Source organism: Leucoraja erinacea, chromosome 9, assembly GCF_028641065.1.
Source record: "Leucoraja erinacea ecotype New England chromosome 9, Leri_hhj_1, whole genome shotgun sequence".
Classification (NCBI taxonomy): Eukaryota; Metazoa; Chordata; class Chondrichthyes; order Rajiformes; family Rajidae; genus Leucoraja; species Leucoraja erinaceus.
In genome coordinates, this window is record NC_073385.1 from 60,984,321 (window position 1) to 61,003,650 (window position 19,330).

Sequence of the window (19,330 nt, forward strand, 5' to 3'; positions counted from 1 at the left end):
CTGGATTTCTATAAGTTGAACTTTCTGGGTCTTTAAAAAAGTCTTGCAGATGCATTGATATCATGAGGCCAGGTGATAAGAGCAGAATGAGGCCATTCAGCCCATCAAGTCTACTCTGCCATTCAATCATGGCTGATCTATCTCTCCCCCTAACCCCAGTCTCCTGCCTTCTCCCCATAACCCACAACACCCATACTAATCAAGAATCTATCTCTGCCTTTAAAATATCCATTGATGGGCTGCAAATAATTCCACAGATTCATCGCCCTCTGACAAAAGAAATTCCTCCTCATCTCCTTCCTAATAGAACAACCTTGAATTCTGAGGCTATGACCTCTAGTCCTAGACTCTCCTACTAGTGGAAACATCCTTACTCTATCCTAGCCTTTCACTATTCGGTAAGTTTCAATGAGGTCCTCCCTCATCCTTCTAAACTCCAGCAAGTACAGGCCCAGTGCCGTCAAACATTCATCATATGTTAACCCACAATATGTTAATCATCCGTTAAATAGGACCCTTGAAAGTACACTGGACACCAGTGCACCATAATTCCCATCACTGTTATTCAGTGACAAGTTGCTTTTGCTGTCATGAGACTTACAAAACACAGGCAACACTTTCACTCACATACAGTCTGCATCACCATCCAACATTGCAATTCAGTATCAGCTGTTACTGTGGACCTTCTAAACCTCAAAATTAAGCACAGAATCTTCATCCTCTAGCTCTTTTGTCAATTACCTGAAATCCCTCATCCAAAATTCAAAATACTGCTAGCTGTCTGAAATAAGGCAGAAATAGCAGGAAATTCTCAGCAACTCAGGCAGTATCTGCAGAGAGAGAAAACAAAGGTATCAATTTCAGTCAACCATCTCTCCTACAAGTGGAAATGAATTCCCCTTAATTATTCCTCAAAATCTTTGCAATTTTGAGCACATTTATTACAACACCGTTCATTTTCTCAGAGGTGCTGAGGGGTGGGGGGGGGGGATGATGTACGAATAAGCATGCTGGAAAGAACGGACACAGTGGAGGAGGGAATCTGTGGGCTTTTGCTGAGACAGGACAGCGGTGAGCTGGCTGGTGGGGACAGACGTGTGAAATCTTGCTTGGAAAGATAGTATTCTATTCCCACAACAAGGAACAGATTGTTCGTGGAGCAATAATGGGATGCTGGGAGGAGCAAAGGTTCAATGGGCCAAACTATCTCCTAAATCGGTGGCAACTTGATGTATATACCAGCCCTTTAACCTAAAGATGACATTCTACAGACCACTCCTGATGTCTGCTAAAATGGATTGGTCTATTGGATGATAAACCAAGGCCCGGTCTGTCCACTGATATAGACATATATGGAACTACTTTGAAGATTAAACAAGTTTTCTTCTGTCACCAGGCTACTTTTATTACTGATTCAAAATCATTTCTGAAAAAGGTTATCTGAACAGCATAATACTGGCATCTTTAAGCGATCCTATGTGGAAACTTTAACGATGACCACACTTTAAAATAACTTAGTTTGGTATAAAATGATTAGGGCAATCTTGCAGGTGTGAAAACGGTTGTTTTTTTGTTAAACATGTTTTTGAGGGGAACCAGATGTCAGAAAGCAGAAGTCAGCCAAGGTGAAAAGCTGGTTTGGATTTAAGGAGACATAATATTTGAGAGCATGGGAAGTTCCTAAATAGAAATATTTCATATTTTTTTGAAACATCATGTGGAGAAGAAGGAGCTACGGTAAGTCCTAAAACGTGCATAAAGTCACGTACAGAGAAATGCTCCATTAAGATTGGCAAAACCATGTGGTTTGCAGAATATTGCACACAAAATTTTGTGAATGATTGGTGTGCAACTTGGTATATGATTTTTAATATTTAACGTGAATCCAGATTAAGATTAAGTCAGGCAGCTTCCATGGAAGGAGACACAAAGAAAACAGTCCAGGTGAATGACTTTACATCAACATTGGGAGAAGTCTGAGATAAAACAAAGTTTAAGTAGGTACAGGATTTAAGAAAACATTATTAAAGTCAGAAAGCATTATTAAAGAGAAAGGTGAACTGCAAGTTAGAAGGCAGGAGTGATGACATAGTGTTGGAGCTAGTCACAAGGAATAACAGTAGGACAAGTAAAGAAATGAAAGATGGGACAAAAGTAAGAATGAATGGAAATAACCAAATCATTATCAACAAATGCATTAACCTGCAAATTTTTTTTTAACATGGTAAACCTTGATTAATAAGCAGAATAAACCCTTGTTTTAATGGACCATGGGGGGAGGGGGGAGATGGTGTCCGTTATTGCCGATTGTCAGCGAAAACCAAGTAAGTTATTATCATTGTATGTAGTTGAAACAAAGAACTGCAGTTGCTGGTTATTACACAAAGTGCTGGAGTAACTCAGCAGTTCAGGCAACATCTCTGAAAAACATGGGTAGGTGATGTCTGGACCCTCTTTCAGACAGATTCAGTCTGCTGAATTACTCCAGTACTTTGTGTTGTTTCACCTTAAAATTAGGCATTGATACCGCTGGTCTGCACAAGCCCTTCTTCACCAGCTATTGCACGGTCTGGTTGAAGTGGCTATTGTTGTGGTTCACATTGTAGCCCCTGTGCACAGTGCTTTCTTCAGGCCAATGCCACCGACAGTCATCATGGTCTCCCTCCCCTCTCATCAGCTGCTGCTTCTTCCTTTGTTCCTTTGCTTTGTCCACTCCACCTCCTTCTCCTTCTCCCCTGCAGTCTCCAATATCTTGCAAGGTGGAGTAAGTTGGCGACTCTGGGCAAGAAGGAGGAGGAGGCAGCGGTGGGGGGGAAGAGGCCAAGTGGACAGAGCGATGGGAGAAGGCAACGACGATGGAGCGGGAGGGGGGGGGATGGAGGAAGAGGCCTAATGGACAAAGCGATGGGAGAAGGAGGCTGAGGTGGAGGGGCCAAAACAAAGGAAGAATCGGCAGCTGGTTAGAGGAGAGGTAGCCCCACAGTGACTGAGCAAGTCTTGTAAGTGACAGCGGCCCGCAGAAAGCGCTGTCTCCAGGGGCTATAATGTGAGCCGCAACAACTGAGGCTTCAACCGGGCCATGAGGTGGGTGAAGAAGGGCTCGCTGGTGCACCTTGTGAGCCGGGTGTGGAATTGGAAACTGGGGTTTATAAACGGAGGGAAGGTGGTGCAAGCTGGGAGTGGCGTCGGCAGTTCGCCTGCTATAGCCAAAGTCCATTATAATGGTGTCTGTTAAAACGATGGATGTGATGATGAAGCATTTATAGAGTAGTATATACCACAAGAGGAAGCCATTCAGTCTCTAGAATCTGTTCCGTGCTACTTTTCTCGCTTTACCGCACCACCAAGATAATTACATATATTTTTTAAATAATTATTTTGATCAATTTGAAATAGTTTAGCTTCTAGATTTTGTGGTTTGGGATGTGCTAAGATGATCGACGGTTCTATGTAAATGCAATTTATTTGCTTCTCTAGTTTCTCCAGAGAAAATCTTCTCCACTTCTCCAGCCTTTGTTGCTATCTCCACCCATCTCTCCACCATGAGAGTCATCTGGCACTCAACCCCTCCATCCCTGAATCCACGTATCACTTGCCCGTTCTTGCCCCACCCCTTCCTTCACTTCTTTCTACCAGCTATCTCCACCAGCCATTAATCTGAGGATGGGTCCCAGCCCAAAACATTGTCTGACTATTCCCTTCTGTAGGTGTTGCCTGACCCCTGCTGAGTTCCTCAGCAGCCACTGTTCTTTTATTCACACCTGGCCATGAGTTAGTGGTGGCACAGTGGTAGAGTTGCTGCCTTCTTACAGCGTCAGAGACCCGGGTTTAATTCTGAATATGTACCTAGCGTGTCCGTGTGAGTATACTCCTGGCGCTCCAGTTTCCTCCAACATTACAAAGATGTGCAGGTTTGTAGGTTGTGTAAGAAGCAACTGCAGATGCTGGTTTAAACCGAAGATAGACACAAAAAGCTGGAGTAACTCAGTAGGAAAGGCAGCACCTCTGGAGAGAAGGAATGGGTGACATTTCAGATCGAGGCTGAAGAAGGGTCTCAATCCAAAACGGCACCCATCCCTCTATCCAGAGATGCTGTCTGTCCTGTTGAGTTACTCCAGCATTTTGTGTTTATCTCAGGTTTTGTGGGTTAATTGGCCTCTGAAAATTGTCCCTAGTGTGTAGGATAGAACTAGTGTATGGGTAGTCAGCACTGACCCGGTGGGCTAAAGGGGCTATTTCCATGCTGTATCTTGAAACTAAACGAAACAGTTTGTTTTGTGCTCAAGATTCAAGCACCTATGGTCTCTTGCATCTCCGTTAGTTTTTGTTTTTTATCTTTTGTAGAAATAGTGAGCTAAGAATTCAAATGTGAAATGTGAAATGTGAAATGCTAATGTGTCTAGAGATTGGTTGGAGTCTAAAATTTGTTGTGCACTTCTGAACATCTTTAATGGAAAGTAGAGCTGCATGCATCCATAGATGAGAGCCATTGGCCACATGACAGCAGCGCTAGTGCAGTACAGTGTTCCTCCTATGTTGGAGTGTGGATGGACAACAGAGATATAACATGGATCTCGAGAAGGATTACCAGTCTTGTTGCTAGGCAGAATGTCTACTTGAGTGCTTCCTAGAGCGACATTCCTTACTTGAATCAGTTTTGGGGGTTCCCCAATGTGAGACTACAATGGATTTTGAAAACATGTCCTTTGGTCACTTTGGGGATCACAAGCCCAGGTTTTCATCTCGGCTGCCACAAAGTCCCATTAAACATTGGCATGTCTGAACAAAATGATGGCTGAATCTCCCCCACAGTTTCACAAGTTCCTAAGTTATAGGAGTAGAAGGCCATTCAGCCCATCAAATCCACTCTGCCGTTCAATCACGGCTGATCTATCTTGCCTTCACAACCCCATTCTCCTACCTTTTCCCTGTAACCTTTGACACCCTTACTAATTAAGAACCTGCCAATCCACTTTAAATATATACCAAATGACGGCCTCCACAGCCGTCTGTGGCATTGGATTCCACAGATTCACCACCCTTCAGCTAAAGAAATTCCTCCTTTCTATTATTTTATTTTGAGGCTGTGGCCTCGGGTCCTAGACTTTACCACAAGTGGAAACATCCACTCCACATCCACTTTATCCAGGCTTTTCACTATTTGGTAAGTTTCACCTTTTGAGAGATCCCACCTCATCCTTCTAAACCTCAGCAAATAAAGGCCCAGAACCATCAAACGCTCATCGTGCATTAACCCAATCATCCCTTCGATCATTCTCGTAAACCTCCTCTGGACTCCCTACAATGCCTGTACGTCCCTCAGATATGGGGCCGAAAACCGCTCACAATACTCCGAATGCAGTCTGACCAGTGCCTTTATAAAGCCTCAGCATCACATCCCTGGTATCCACCATTGTGAAATATTAAGGAAATAAGCTTCTTCTTTTGATCACACTTGGCAATGGGTCTGTGGCTTGGTCTGTGTAACATATGGGTCTATTGATCTGGGTTACATAGATAGATACATAGACAATAGGTGCAGGAGTAGCCCATTCGTCCCTTCGATCTAATGTGATCACGGCTGATCATCCACAATCAGTATCCCATTCCTGCCTTCTCCCTATTTCCCTTGATTCCACTAGCCCTAAGAGCTCTATCTAACTCTATTTCAAATGCATCCAGTGAATCTGCCTCCACTGCCTTCTGAGGCAGAGAATTCCGCAAATTCACAACTCTCTGGGTGAAAAGGTTTTCCTCATCTCAGTTCTAAATGGCCTACCCATTATTCTTAAACTGTGGCCCTGGTTCTGGACTCCTCCAACATCAGGAACATGTTTCCTGCATCTAGCGTGTCCAATCCTTTAATAATTTTATATGTTTTCCATTATTTCATCATATAACGGTCCCGCCATCCCGGGAATTAACTTTGTGAACCTACGCTGCACTCCCTTAATAGCACAAATGTCCTTCCTCAAATTAGGAGACCAAAACTGCACACAATACTCCAGGTGTGGTCTCACCAGGGCCCTGTACAACCGCAGAAGGACCTTTGCTCTTATACTCAACTCTTCTCATTATGAAGGCCAACATGTCATTAGCTTTCTTCACTGTCTCCTGTACCTGCATGCTTACTTTCAATGACTGACGCACAAGGACACCCAGGTCTCGTTATACTTCCCGTTTTCATAACGTGACACTATTCAGAATCTGCCTTTGTGTACTTGCCACCAAAGTGGTAACCTCACATTTATCCACATTATACTGCATCTGCCATGCATCTGCACACTCACCCAACCTGTCCAGGTCACCCTGCATCCTCATGGCATCCTCTTCACAGTTCACACTGCCACCCAGCTTTGTGTAATCTGCAAATTTGCTAATGTTACTTTTAATCCCTTCATCTAACTCATTAATGTATATTAATGGTAAGGGTATTAATGAATATGTCCACAAATTCAAGGCATCTGAGCAATTTCAAGCAAACAAATACGTGCAATTTAAAAGAAAAACGGTCATGAAAAAGCCTGAATTGTTGTACAAATAGATCTGGTTCATGCATATCATCAGGGATGGAAATCTGCCTGGCATTGAACTGCAGTCACGCCAATGTGGAGCTGGTGGATGAGACAGATGTTCGGCAGCTGTGTCGGGGCCTGAATGCAATCACCTCCTACAAGGCGAAATCAGGAGGCAGCACACATGTCAATGAAATTTCACTCCCTGACGAGCTCAATGTGTTTTACGCACGCTTTGATAGGGAGAACACTGATGTGCCTTCTCGAGCTCCTATTCGCTGTGATGGTGTTTCGGTCACGATCACAAAGGTCGACGTCAGAAAATCCTTCAGAGGAGTGAACCCCCAGAGAGCGCCTGGACCTGATGGCATACCTGGTCGTGTTCTAAAAAACCTGTGTGGACCAACTGGCTGGTGTTTTTACGGACATTTTCAACCTCACTTCTGAGGTCTGAGGTTCCCACCTGCTTTAAAAGGGCATCAATTATACCGGTGCCCAATAAGAGCAAGGTGACGTGCCTCACTGACTATCGACCAGTGGCACTAACATCGGTGGTGAAGAAGTGCTTTGAGAGGTTGATCATGGCGCAAATCATCTAATATCTCGAGAAAAACGTGGACCCACTGTAGTTCGCTTACCGCCACAACAGATCAACGGTGGATGCGATCTCGCTGGCTCTCCACTCCGCTCTGGACCACTTGGACAACAAAAACTCATATGTCAGGCTGTAATTCATTGACTACAGCTCGGCATTTAACACAATCATCCCCTCCAAGCTGGTTACCAAACTCGCAGAACTGGGTCTCTGCGCATCCCTCTGCAATTGGATCCTCGACTTCCTCATTCACAGACCACATTCTGTCCATATTGGTGGAAATGTGTCAGCCTCGATAACAATCAGCACGGGAGCACCTCAAGGCTGCGTGCTCAGCCCCCTGCTGTACTCACTCACTGACTATGTAGCCGGTCATAGTGTGAACTCCATCATCACGTTCGCTCACGACACCACTGTATTACTGATGGAGATGAGTTAGAGTATAGAAGTGAGATCGACCGTTTGACCAAATGGTGCCAGCAAAACCAAGAAACTGATTGTGGACTTTGGAAGGGTAGTATGGGGACCCATAGTCCCGTTTATATCAACGGGTCGATGGTGGAGAGGGTCAAGAGCTTCAAATTACTGGGCGTGCATATCTCTGAAGATCTCTCCTGGTCCGAGAACACGGATGCAATTATAAAGAAAGCACATCAGCGCCTCTACTTCCTGAGAAGATTACAGAGAGTCGGTATGTCAAGGAGGACTCTCTCAAACTTCTACAAGTGCACTGTAGAGAGCATGCTGACCAGTTGCATCATGGCTTGGTTCGGCAACTTGAGCGCCCAGGAGCGTAAAAGACTGCAAAAAGTTGTAAACACTGCCCAGTCCATCATTGGCTCTGACCTCCCCACCATCGAGGGGATCTATCACAGTCGTTGCCTCAAAAAGGCTGCCAATATCATCAAAGACCCATACCATCCTGGCCACTCACTCATTTCCCCGCTGCCTTCAGGTAGAAGGTACAGGAGCCTGAAATCTGCAACATCCAGGTTCAGGAATAGCTACTTCCCCACAGCCATCAGGCTATTAAACTCAACTCAAACAAAACTCTGATCGTTAAGTAGCCCAATGCACTTTATCTGTTTATTTATGTGTGTTTATATATATATATTCATTGGTATATGGTCACACTGATCTGTTCTGTTCTGTATTTATTAATGCCTACTATATACATTCTGTTGTGCTGAAGCAAAGCAAGAATTTCATTGTTCTATCTGGGACAACTGACAATAAACTCTCTTGAATCTTGAACCCTAACTGCCTCAGTTCAGCAACATGAGGAGAATCTGCCATTTTCAGTGACACCCACACTCTATAAACAAAATAAAAAGGATCTATTTTCTGAGTCAAAGTTCAGATCCCACTCAAGTAGCTTTGCTGATATATTCCATGAGTAAAGGGCAAGGTTTAAAGCCTTATGGAAAGCAATTCCTCTGCCAGTAATTGGTAGGCAGAGGGAACTGCAGATGCTGGTTTACAACAACAACAAAAAAACAGGTGCTGGAGTAAATCTGTGTGTTATGCAGCATGTCTTGAGAACATGGCCCAGTTTTGGGTCAGGACTCTTCTTTAGTCTGATTATAGTGGGCAGAGAGCTGGAAGAGAGGTGGGGGCAGGACAAAGTCTGACAAGTTATAGGTGGATAGAGGTGAGGGGGGTTGATTACCAGATAGTTGGACAAATTCCAGAGAAAAGACAAAAGGTGTGAGATAACAAGGTAGGGATAGAAAATGTGGAGGAAAGACTATAGTTGGATAGGGAGGGGGCAGGGAAGAAAATAAAAGTATGTTTGTGTGTGGCTTCACTCTGGCAATGGAGGAGGCCCAGAACAGAAAGGTCAGTATGAGAATGGGAAGTGTTTAAAATGGTTATCAACCAAGAGATCCTGCACGCCTTGGGGGACCAAGTGTAAGTGTTCGGCAAAACATTTTTTTCAATTTCAATCAAATTTTTTTTTTTTTTTTAAACAAAAAATTGAAAAAAAAAATTGAAAGTGTAAGTGTTCGGCAAAACAGTCGCCTTGTCTACGCTTGGTCTTTCTGAAGCAAAGGAGGTCACATCGGGAACAACGAATGCGGTAGATGAGGTTCGAGGTGGATGCACATGAACCCCTGTCTCACCTTGAAGGACAGCTTGGGTCCCTGGATGGATGTTACGGAGGAAGTAGGAACAGGTGTCACATCTCATGCGGTTACAGGGAAAACATCGCGCAGAGCGGGGGTTGGTTTGGATGGGAAGGGACGAGTTGCAGAAGTCGCAGTCTCTGTGGGAAGTGAATGAGCGAGGGGATAGGACAATGCGACGTATGGGATCACATTCAATGTGGCTGAATTGTTGTAGAATGATGGGTTGGATGCAGAGGCTGGTGGGGTGAAAGGTGAAGTTCAGGGGAACTCTGGATAGACACAAAGTGATGGAGTAACTCCGCGGGTCAGACAGCATCTCTGGAGAAAAGGAACAGGTGAACTCTATCCTTGTTCCGTCTGGGGAGTAGGAGCAGAACTGCACAGGCGAGGGATCCATCTGCTACAGCAGTGGGAACCCACATCAACTGAAGGAAAGAGACATCTCGGGCCATTGTGCATTGGAGAGTCACTCACTTGCGGCTGAAGCGGAGAAGCTGGAGGGGTTTCCGCCGCCCTACCGTGCAGACGTCCATGTCACCCGACATACGTTGGGGAAAGCGACAAGGAAGGAAGGGCTTGGGGTGGAAGACGTTCTTCATTGTTCTTCGGGATTGGGAGATTTAAGACGCTCTTCAATCTCTCGCTAAACTGTGGGAGGGTTGACCACGCAGACCTTCAACATAGTTCTATACTAGGCGTCTCCCTGGTGCTACCTACAAGTTGCTCAGCTGCCATTGCCATCTGTCTGGTCCAGACGCTTCCTCACAGGATCGAGAGCGCCGGCCCTGGGAGCGGCTCTCTGGTGGAGGGCTCCCTGGTGGAGGTGGCGGGAGCGGCTCCCTGATGGAGGGCTCCCTGGTGGAGGTGGCGGGAGCGGCTCCCTGGTGGAGGGCTCCCTGGTGGAGGGCTCCCTGGTGGAGGTGGCGGGAGCGGCTCCCTGATGGAGGGCTCCCTGGTGGAGGTGGCGGGAGCGGCTCCCCGATGGAGGGCTCCCTGGTGGAGGTGCTGGGAGCGGCTCCCTGGTGGAGGTGGCGCCGCCCATGGCGACTTCACGAATGGACCCGTCACCATGGCAACCGGCAGGATGGGGGGGATGGGGAAATCACGCGCGTGCGCCTAACCGCCGCCAACTGACGTAACCGCCCCCACACGGTTGTGATTGGACAACAATGCGAGCGCTCTTCCGCTGTCATGGCGGTGATTGGCTGCGGAGCCACGCACCGCCGACCAATGGCGGAGACGCTCTCACTGCGCGACTGGACCGTATTATCTGTCCGTCGCGCCGATTGGACCGCTCTGCTGAAGGAGCTGACCAATGGGAGCGTAGTCCTCGCATCGCGGCTCATGTCTGGCGCAGGTACGGGCTGGATGTTGGGGACCGGAGATCCCATAGCGGGGACCGGGTGTGGGTACCGGGGGGGAAGCAAGACGGCACTGGCTGGGGACAAGGGGCAGCAAGGTGGCACTGGCTGGGGACAAGGGGCAGCAAGACGGCACTGGCTGGGGACCAGGTGTGGGTACCAGGTGTGAAGTAAGACCAGGGGGGAAGCAGCAAGACGGCACTGGCTGGGGACAAGGGGGGCAGCAAGGTGGCACTGGCTGGGGACAAGGGGGGCAGCAAGGTGGCACTGGGTGGGGACAAGGGGCAGCAAGGTGGCACTGGCTGGGGACAAGGGTGTGGGCATCAGGGGGCAGCAAGGTGACACTGGCTGGGGACCAGGTGACTGAGGACGAGTATCAGGGGGGCTGAAGAGTGGAGAACTGGGGGACTTGGAGATTGGGGACTGTGAGATTGGGGGAGTGGAGACTGGGGGCAGGGCACAGGGGGCGGGTATCAGGGGGGAGGGAACAGTGGTCCCCAGAGTGGGGACAGGTATCGGGGCCAAGGGCCATTACCTGCATGTATGATGAACTAGAAGTTTTGGGTTGTTGCAGGGAAGGAGGGAGCCCGTAGTTGGGGAGGGGAGGGTGGGTAGGGAGCTTGGCATTGGGGATGTCAGAGTCCGGGGGAGGGGGCTTGGGGAAGCCCAGAATCAGTGGGGGTGTACAATCCACAACTCCTCCCCCTGCAGCTTAACACCAACAAGACTAAGGAGGTAGTGGTTTACTTTAGGAGGGCTCGGGGTGGGAAAGGAGAATAGCACCACTGGAGGGCAATTACTGCAGCTAATCAATCTACCAGCACATCCTGGGCACGTGGAAATAAACCCACACATTCAGTAACCACTCCATGAGGTCCTAGGCAGATCATGTAGAATAGGGTACAATATAACGTCATTTATCCCAGAGGGAAATTGGTCTGCCAACAGTCAAAAGAAACAGTTACAAGGCGTTGAAAGTATTATGTGCATTATAATTATAATGCAATTTAAGTGACCAGTTATTGCATGGCACATATGTAACAAACATGAAATGTAGTTATTGAGTGGAAAAGTCCAGGATGATGGATGTACAAAGATTTTGGGGGAGGGGGAGTCAATCAACCCCACCACAGAATGGGGGGGGGGGGGGGGGGGGGGGTAGTTGTATAGTTTGTTAGCCACAGGGACAAAAGGATCTCCTGTGGTGTTCGATACTGCATCTTGGTGGAACACAGACATGATCAGATCAGCTAACGTGATTGGTCTAAAGTCTGTTGCTGAAGGTGCTCCTTGGATTGACCAGTGTGGTATTGTCCAAGATGCCCCGCCATTTGTGGAGCATCCTCCTTTATGAGCACCTCCAATGAATCCAACTCCACTCCCAGGACGGAGCCAGCCTTTCTGATGAGCGTGTTGATTCTGTTGGTGTCCACGGCCTTCGTCTTGCTACCCCAGCACATGATAGTATAGAAGCTGGTACTGGCCATCAATCTGCAGCATTATACTGCAGACTTTGAAAGAGCAGAGCCTCCTCAGAAAGTACAGATTGCTCTGTCCCTTCTTATACAGTGCCTCAACGTTCCTGGACCAGTCCAGTTTGCTGTCCAGGTAAACATTAAGATATTTGTAGTCTTGGGTAAACTGCACATCCACACACTTGATGGCGACGGGGCAGGAGTGGTGGGCAAAGTCCACCACTGACTCCTTAGTCATGTCGGTATTGTCATTGACTACATCTCTGTATTCAGTTTCCCTCCACTCACTGATGCAGCCCGCATTTGCAGAGACATCCAAAGACTTCTGCAGGTGGCAGGAGTCCGAGTTGTATCTGAAGTCCGAGGTGTAGATGGTGAACAGGAAGGGAGAGAGGACCGTCCCCTGTGGGGCTCCTGTGTTGATCGCCACCATGTTTGAGACACAGTTCTGTAGCCTGACATACTGCGGTCGTCCGGTCAGGTAGTTGGTGATCCAGGACACCAGTGGAGCATCCACCAGCATCTTCGCAGTTTGTTCCCCAGCAGTGCCGATGATGGTGATATACTCACTTGTCTAACCCCTGTTGCTGTGAGGGAGCAACACTGAAACCTATGTCACTGTTCACCTCAGCAAGAGGCTCAATAATGTTTCCGCTCACATCAGCATAAATAAATGCAGATAGTTATCCATGTAATGGTGTGGTTAAATTAATCTGAATCTAATATAATTTTTCTAAACTATAGGCATGGCTAATAAAATGTTGAAGAGGACTGGATTGCCTTTGGATTTATGCGAGAGGCTTTCTAAACATCAGATTGTCAACTGTCGGGTAAGGCAATGACTGGATGATGTTACAGTAAACACAAGAAGTGGTAGAAAGCTATTGCACGCAGCAACAACATTTTCTTCCAGTTCCTGGATGTGCACATTTCTGATGTTTTGTCCTGGCCTCATCACATTGATGCAATCACGCCTCCACTCCCTCAGAAGATTGAGGAGATTCAGTCTGTTGCGGAATACTCCTTTGAACCTTGACAGGTGTATAGTAGACTTCATACTGACTGATTGCATCATGAACTGATTTGGTAACTTTGTTACCATAGGGATGGCAGTACACGAACCTGAGAACGGTGACCTCCAGGTTCAAGAACCACTTCTTCCCAGTAACCATCAGGCTCTTGAACTATGTGTAGAAAGGAAGTGCAGATGCTGGTTCAAACTGAAGATAGACACAAAAAGCTGGTGTAACTCAGTGGGTCAGGCAGCATCTCTGGAGAAAAGGAATGGGTGACGTTTTGGGTTGAGACCCTTCTTGCACTACACCGCACCCTACTTCAGCAATGATCTACTAGGGATTTTGTTTAGGTTGCACTAGTGCTGCAGGTTTGCACTATTATGGTCTTGTTATCAAATATTACAGATTATTATTGTACTATTGATTGCTGTGTATTTGTTGTATAATTGTGATAGTGGGCCTGTAAAGCTACTGCAAGTCAGAATTTCATTGTTCCATTGCTGGCATTAATATGTCCATTAATATGACAATTAAACACTCTTGACTCTTGGAATTTATCTATGGAACTGATGCGCTACAATGCTGACAACTATATTCTGTACTTTGTATCTTCCCCTTTGCTTTATCGATTGTATTTGAGTTTGAACTTTATTTATGTATGGTATATCTGATCTGTTTGGACAGCATGCAAAACAAAGTTTTTCTCTGTGCCTCGGTACACGTGACAATAATAAACCTGAACCTTGACTCTATTTCTGTTTAGTAATCAGAGAGCTTATTTTGAAATTGCTTGTTGATAATTAATGAGCACATCTAAGAAGGTTGAATAGAAAATTTCAAATTTGATTGCTTTTTGTGGGGCATATAAAAAGTCTATAACATGTTTCTTAAAGTACTTAATAGTTATGTATATATCCTTGTTTACTGCAGTCCCGCCCACCTCTGATTTTCCTATCTGTTCTCCTTAAAAAACATTATAATTGAGAATTTAAGATCTCTCCTTTGTTTTTAACAGGATTTTCTATCCCTGTCACCTCTGGAGTTGATGAGGCTCACAGGGCAGAATATTCACAAGGTTTATGCATTGGCAAAAACTGTCAGCAAGGCTTGTGCCCCAAAAATGATCACTGTAAGTAAATTCACCGTTAAACTCACTGTGTGACGTTATTGCTCCCATTCTTGTTCCTCCCATTCCGGGCCTTCGATTTTCTCTGTCTGTATTTTACTCAATTTAGAGGATGAAAATCTTCTTGATTTTCGGCATTGAACCTTAGTTGATCTATTAGGCATTAATGGTGTAATATTTGCTGTATTGTTCATTAAATGGACCAAGAGAGGGACATATGATCCATAGTGCATCTGCTGGTTCAAAAAGGGAATTGCCACCTCTGAGCCTGGTCTACATGCCTTATTTTTCATCTTTCTGGGCATTGATATCATGAATTTAAGCTTTCTCTTGAAGACCTGCTGCAGCATTTCCATTGGGTGATGCAGCATTCTTGTGACCTTCTGTTGCAAATTACCTAGAATAGTAAAAGACAAATAGCCCCACATCCATAACCTACAGATTTTCTGTATTATTGGATGTTATTCCAATAGCCAAACATCCTTTTATTTCAATAATTACAGTTTGCGTCTAGTTTGAAGTGTGCACCACATTGGTTAGGACGCAACAGTAGCTTTTAACTGTACCTTGGTGCACGCAACACCAAACAAAGCCATCGTGATTAGTTCATTGAAACCTGAGGGTAGGCTTTGCATTCAACAACTAACAAAGTCAAAGGTTCTCTATCAATCTGCCCCCATTACACTGCTCTCTGACAGTCAAGTTTCAAAGAGAGCACTGGGAAACATAGGTAAGAAAGAACTGCAGATGCTGGAAAAATCAAAGGTGGAAAAAATGCTGGAGAAACTCAGCGGGTGAGGCAGCATCTGTGGAGCGAAGGAATAGGTGACATTTCGGGGCGAGACCCTGAAGGGTCTCGCCCCGAAACGTCACCTATTCCTTCGCTCCATAGATGTTGCCTCACCCGCTAAGTTTGTCCAGCATTTTTGACTACCTTGGAAAACATGGGTAATCATTCGTTTCTCGGGAACCACCTCTTGGCAAAGGCAGAAACTGAGGATGAAATTCACAAAGTAGACACAAAGTGCTGTAGTAACTCAGCAGGTCAGGCAGCATCTCTGGAGAAAAAGGATGGGTGCTGTTTTGGGCTGGAACATTTCTTCAGACTAAAAGTAGATGGGGGGGGGGGGGGGGGGGGAGGTGATCTGGAGATAGCAAAAGGCCAGCACAAATCAGGTCCTGCTACAGATGACCAAGGAAGGGTGGCGCCCATAATGACCCATTGTTGGCTGGGGAAGAGGTGATACCGAGAGGGATACAAGGATACGAACAGTGGAACTGGTAGGTGGAAAGAGGGCATTACTTGAAATGGGAGAAATCTATGTTCATACTGTTGGGTTGTAAGCTGCCCAAGTCAAATGTTTACTGAAGCCAATTAACCTATAAACCTGTACATTTTGGAGCGTGGGAGGAAACCGGAGCACCCGGGGAAAAGCCATGTGGTCAGGGAGAGAACGTGCAAACTCTGTATAGAAAGCACCCCTAATCGGGATTGAACCTGGGTCTCTGGCGCTGTAAGGCAGTAAAAATACCGCTGTGCCACCTGCTGTTATTTTACAGTACATTCTTGACTGATGTTTTTTTCCAGGGATGCACTTTGAACTTAAAATATATATTTTTTCCTTTCATCAGGCACTTGAAATAAAAACTGAAAGGTGTTCTCACCCCACCAATGCCTTCTTTCCCACTTCTCTCGCTGAACTGGATGAGGTCCTTCATGGTGGATTGGCCTGTGGAACTCTTACTGAGGTAAAGTTGAAGGGTTTGCCCAGGTCCTTACTCTTCTTATTTCTTCCCCATCTGGTTATATATAATGTGTAGGAGGGAACTGCAGATGCTGGCTTACACCAAAGATGGACACAAAATCCTGGAGTGACTCAGCGGGACAGGCAGCATCTCTGGAGGGAAGGAATGGGTGACGTTTCGGGTCGAGACTATTCTTCAGACTCAGTCTGAATGTCACCCATTCCTTCCTTCCAGAGATGCTGCCTGTCCCACTGAGTTACTCCAGCATTTTGTGTCTCTCTGGGGTTTTGGTTGTCCAGTTTCATGCTGTGAGTAGCAGCTGATCTCTATTGGATGGTTTAATAAGACTGATATTGACTGTTGTTCGCCAACTGGGCTTTCCCCTGAGAGAAAGACCGATTGAAATTCCGTTCATTGTGTGGAAATGTCTTGCTGAAGCAGGAATTGGGTGTGTTACTCCAGCATTTTGTGGTTATTCTTACTAGCTGATGACATAGAAACATAGAAAAGAGTGCAAGAGTCGGCCATTTGGCCCTTCGAACCAGCACCGCCATTCAATATGATCATGGCTGATTATCCAAAATCAGTACCCCATTCTTGCCTTTTTCCCCCATATCCCTTGATTCCGTTAGCCCTAAGAGCTAAATCTAACTCTCTCTTGAAATGACATCCCAGTACAGGTTATTTGAGCGAGAGAGTTCAGGTTGAAAAAGTTACTTGAGCGACACCACACAAACTGAGAGTTTCAAAACTTTACTATTGAAGGTGAGCTTCAAGTGACCAACACAGACACTTGACTGTATCAGTGGCTGAATACATTGCCTAATATTGAACATTGTGCAGGTCAGAAGGAAAAGGTTTCCACAGAATGATGTTTACGATCAAGAAAAAAAACATTGGTGCCCGAGTAGCTTTTTTTCTCTCTCTCTATCTTCCCTCATAAACATCATCATTCCTACCTTTGTGGTAATTTGGTTTATGGCACTCTTCATCCCAACATCCTGCCCTCCACTTACCCCATCCACCCAACCATGGCCTAGTAGTTAATATGTGGTTGTTAATTGTTCACACTGAGCCCTTATCCACTCAAATAAGGAGCATTCATATCAACCCCTCTATTTTCCTTCTTTTTTGTTCCCTCTCCAAACAAATCTTTTTGATCATCCAATATTCCCATTGAACAAACATTTTCCCCAGTTTTCCCCATCTCCCTCTGTAACATGTCCTTTCCGAGAAATGCAAATCCTTCAGCTTTTTTCCCCTCGGCTTTTTGATATCTTCCCCCTACCTTCGCAAGTGAACCACCCAGTATTTAGTCCACCTTCAACACTGACATACCCTCGTGCCAACTGAGGTTGTAGGAGGGAACTGCAGATGCTGGTTTAAACCGAAGATAGGCACAAAATGCTGGAGTAACTCAGCAGGGCAGGCAGCATCTCTGGAGAGAAAGAATTGGTGACGTTTCGGGTTAAGACACTTCTTCAGACTCAGTCTGAATGTCACCCATTCCTTCCATCCAGAGATGCTGCCTGTCCCACTGAGTTACTCCAGCATTTTGTGTCTATCTGGGTTTTGATTGTCCAGCTGCATGTTGTGGGTAGCAGCTGATCCCCATTGGATGGTTTAATGAGACTGATATTCACTGTTGTTCTCCAACCGGGCTTTCCCCTGAGAGAAAGACCAATTGAAATTCCCTTCATTGTGTGGAAATGTCTTGCTGAAGCAGGAATTGGGTGTGTTCAGAATGAACTGCATCTATTTATGGCCGAGCACGTCGTGCATGCGTTACATTAGCATATTTATGGACTGCAGTCATCTCGCTGAATCCTGCTGTGGTAGAGTGACAGTAGTATCTTTACAAATCCATCCCTAGCCCAACAGCACGGCCATTCTGTCAATCAACGGCTTTCAACAACCTAAATGACTGCTGGCATTAAGGTGAGGTTGAGTATCCTGGATAGGGTGAAGCAGCTGGGTACAGGTCAGGAATCCAACCAGGTACCACTGGTTTGTACCACAATGCGCACTTTCCCACTGAATAAGCTTTAAGACAATGTTTAGGTGGAACAAGTTACTGAATTTTAATTTTAATCTGCTGGTTTGGAGCAATACAAGTGTTCCAAGCAAAAGTGCAAGGCTTTGATTAATTTTGTCTTTTGTATTCTGAATCAGCTTGTATTGTGAAGTTGGTCAGTCTCTTGTCTCCCCTTTCCCATCAGGCATAAGGTATAGAAATGTGAAAATGCACACCCCCAGATTCAGGGACAGTTTCTTCCCAGCTGTTATCAGGCAACTGAATCATCTGACCAACAACCAGAGAGCAGTCCTGAGTTACTATCTACCTCATTGGTAACTCTGGAACTATCCTTGATCGGACTTTACTGAACTTTACCTTGCACTAAACGTTATTCCTTTATCATGTATCTTTACACTGTGGATGGCTCGATTGTGATCATGTATTGCCTTTCCGTTGGCTGGATAGGATGCAACAAATGCTTTTCACTGTATCCCGGTACACGTGACAATAAACTAAACTCAACTTGGAAGATGACTTCTTTGGTACAGCATGGTTAACATATTGACTTTGCAATCTTGTTGGTCTTGAACTAACCTCCGTTAGAATAATTCTTGAATGTGGTTCTGTGTTTTCAGGTGACGGGGCCTTCGGGCTGTGGAAAGACTCAGTTCTGTATAATGTTGAGTGTGTTGGCGACCTTACCTATCAGCATGGGTGGCTTGGACGGTACAGTGATTTACATCGACACCGAGTCTGCTTTTAGTGCTGAAAGGTGGGAGGTGGTTCTGAGATTTCTAATATAATAAGCCCAGTAACTATGGTGTATCACCAAAAATCGAGAATTTCAAATCTATTGTGGTCTTTTAAGTAAGAAATAAAAATAAACCCAATGTTTCATGAGCTGCCACAGAAAATTACCAGTTACTTGGTGTAAATATCAACAACAATTTGCCCTGGTCTAACCAGATTGCCAAAAAAGCACATTAACACTTCTTCCTCAGGCAACTCAGGATGTTCGGCATGTCCCCAACAACTATTACAGACTTTTTCAGATGCATTGTAGAAAGCATGGTATCAGGGTGCATCCCAGCTTGGTTTGGGAGCACTTCTACATAAGACTATAGAAATTGTAGAGTTATGTTACACAGTCTGGCCTCCCCACCATCGATTTCATCTATACTTTGCACTGCCTCGTCAAATCATGCCACATAATCAAGGACCCTTTTCATCCTGGATATTCCCCCCCCCCCCCCCCCCCCCCCCCCCCCCCCCCCCCCCCCCCCGACGTTGCAACAGCTTCCCTGCTGTTATCAGATTACAGAACTGTCCTTCCATGAGTTATTCATTCTC

General features: G+C 45.8%; 1 protein-coding gene and 1 long non-coding RNA gene across 2 annotated transcripts in view; one reads left to right on the top strand and one right to left on the bottom strand.

Moving 5' to 3' along the window:
• Positions 1 to 10,270, bottom strand: part of LOC129700466 (uncharacterized) — a 28,731-nt gene extending 18,461 nt beyond the window's left edge. Inside the window, exons 1-2 of the long non-coding RNA XR_008724063.1 lie at positions 9,714 to 10,270; positions 742 to 830 (exon numbers count right to left, since the gene is read on the bottom strand). This is a non-coding gene — a long non-coding RNA (uncharacterized LOC129700466). The remainder of the gene's footprint in view (positions 1 to 741; positions 831 to 9,713) is intronic.
• A 243-nt stretch (positions 10,271 to 10,513) lies between these two features.
• The window catches only part of rad51b (RAD51 paralog B), a 569,504-nt gene continuing 560,687 nt past the window's right edge, over positions 10,514 to 19,330 (top strand). The window contains exons 1-5 of the mRNA XM_055640974.1: positions 10,514 to 10,596; positions 12,820 to 12,905; positions 14,107 to 14,220; positions 15,850 to 15,966; positions 18,616 to 18,752. Of these exons, the coding sequence (XP_055496949.1) occupies positions 10,584 to 10,596; positions 12,820 to 12,905; positions 14,107 to 14,220; positions 15,850 to 15,966; positions 18,616 to 18,752 (467 nt within the window). The 5' untranslated portion in view covers positions 10,514 to 10,583. The remainder of the gene's footprint in view (positions 10,597 to 12,819; positions 12,906 to 14,106; positions 14,221 to 15,849; positions 15,967 to 18,615; positions 18,753 to 19,330) is intronic.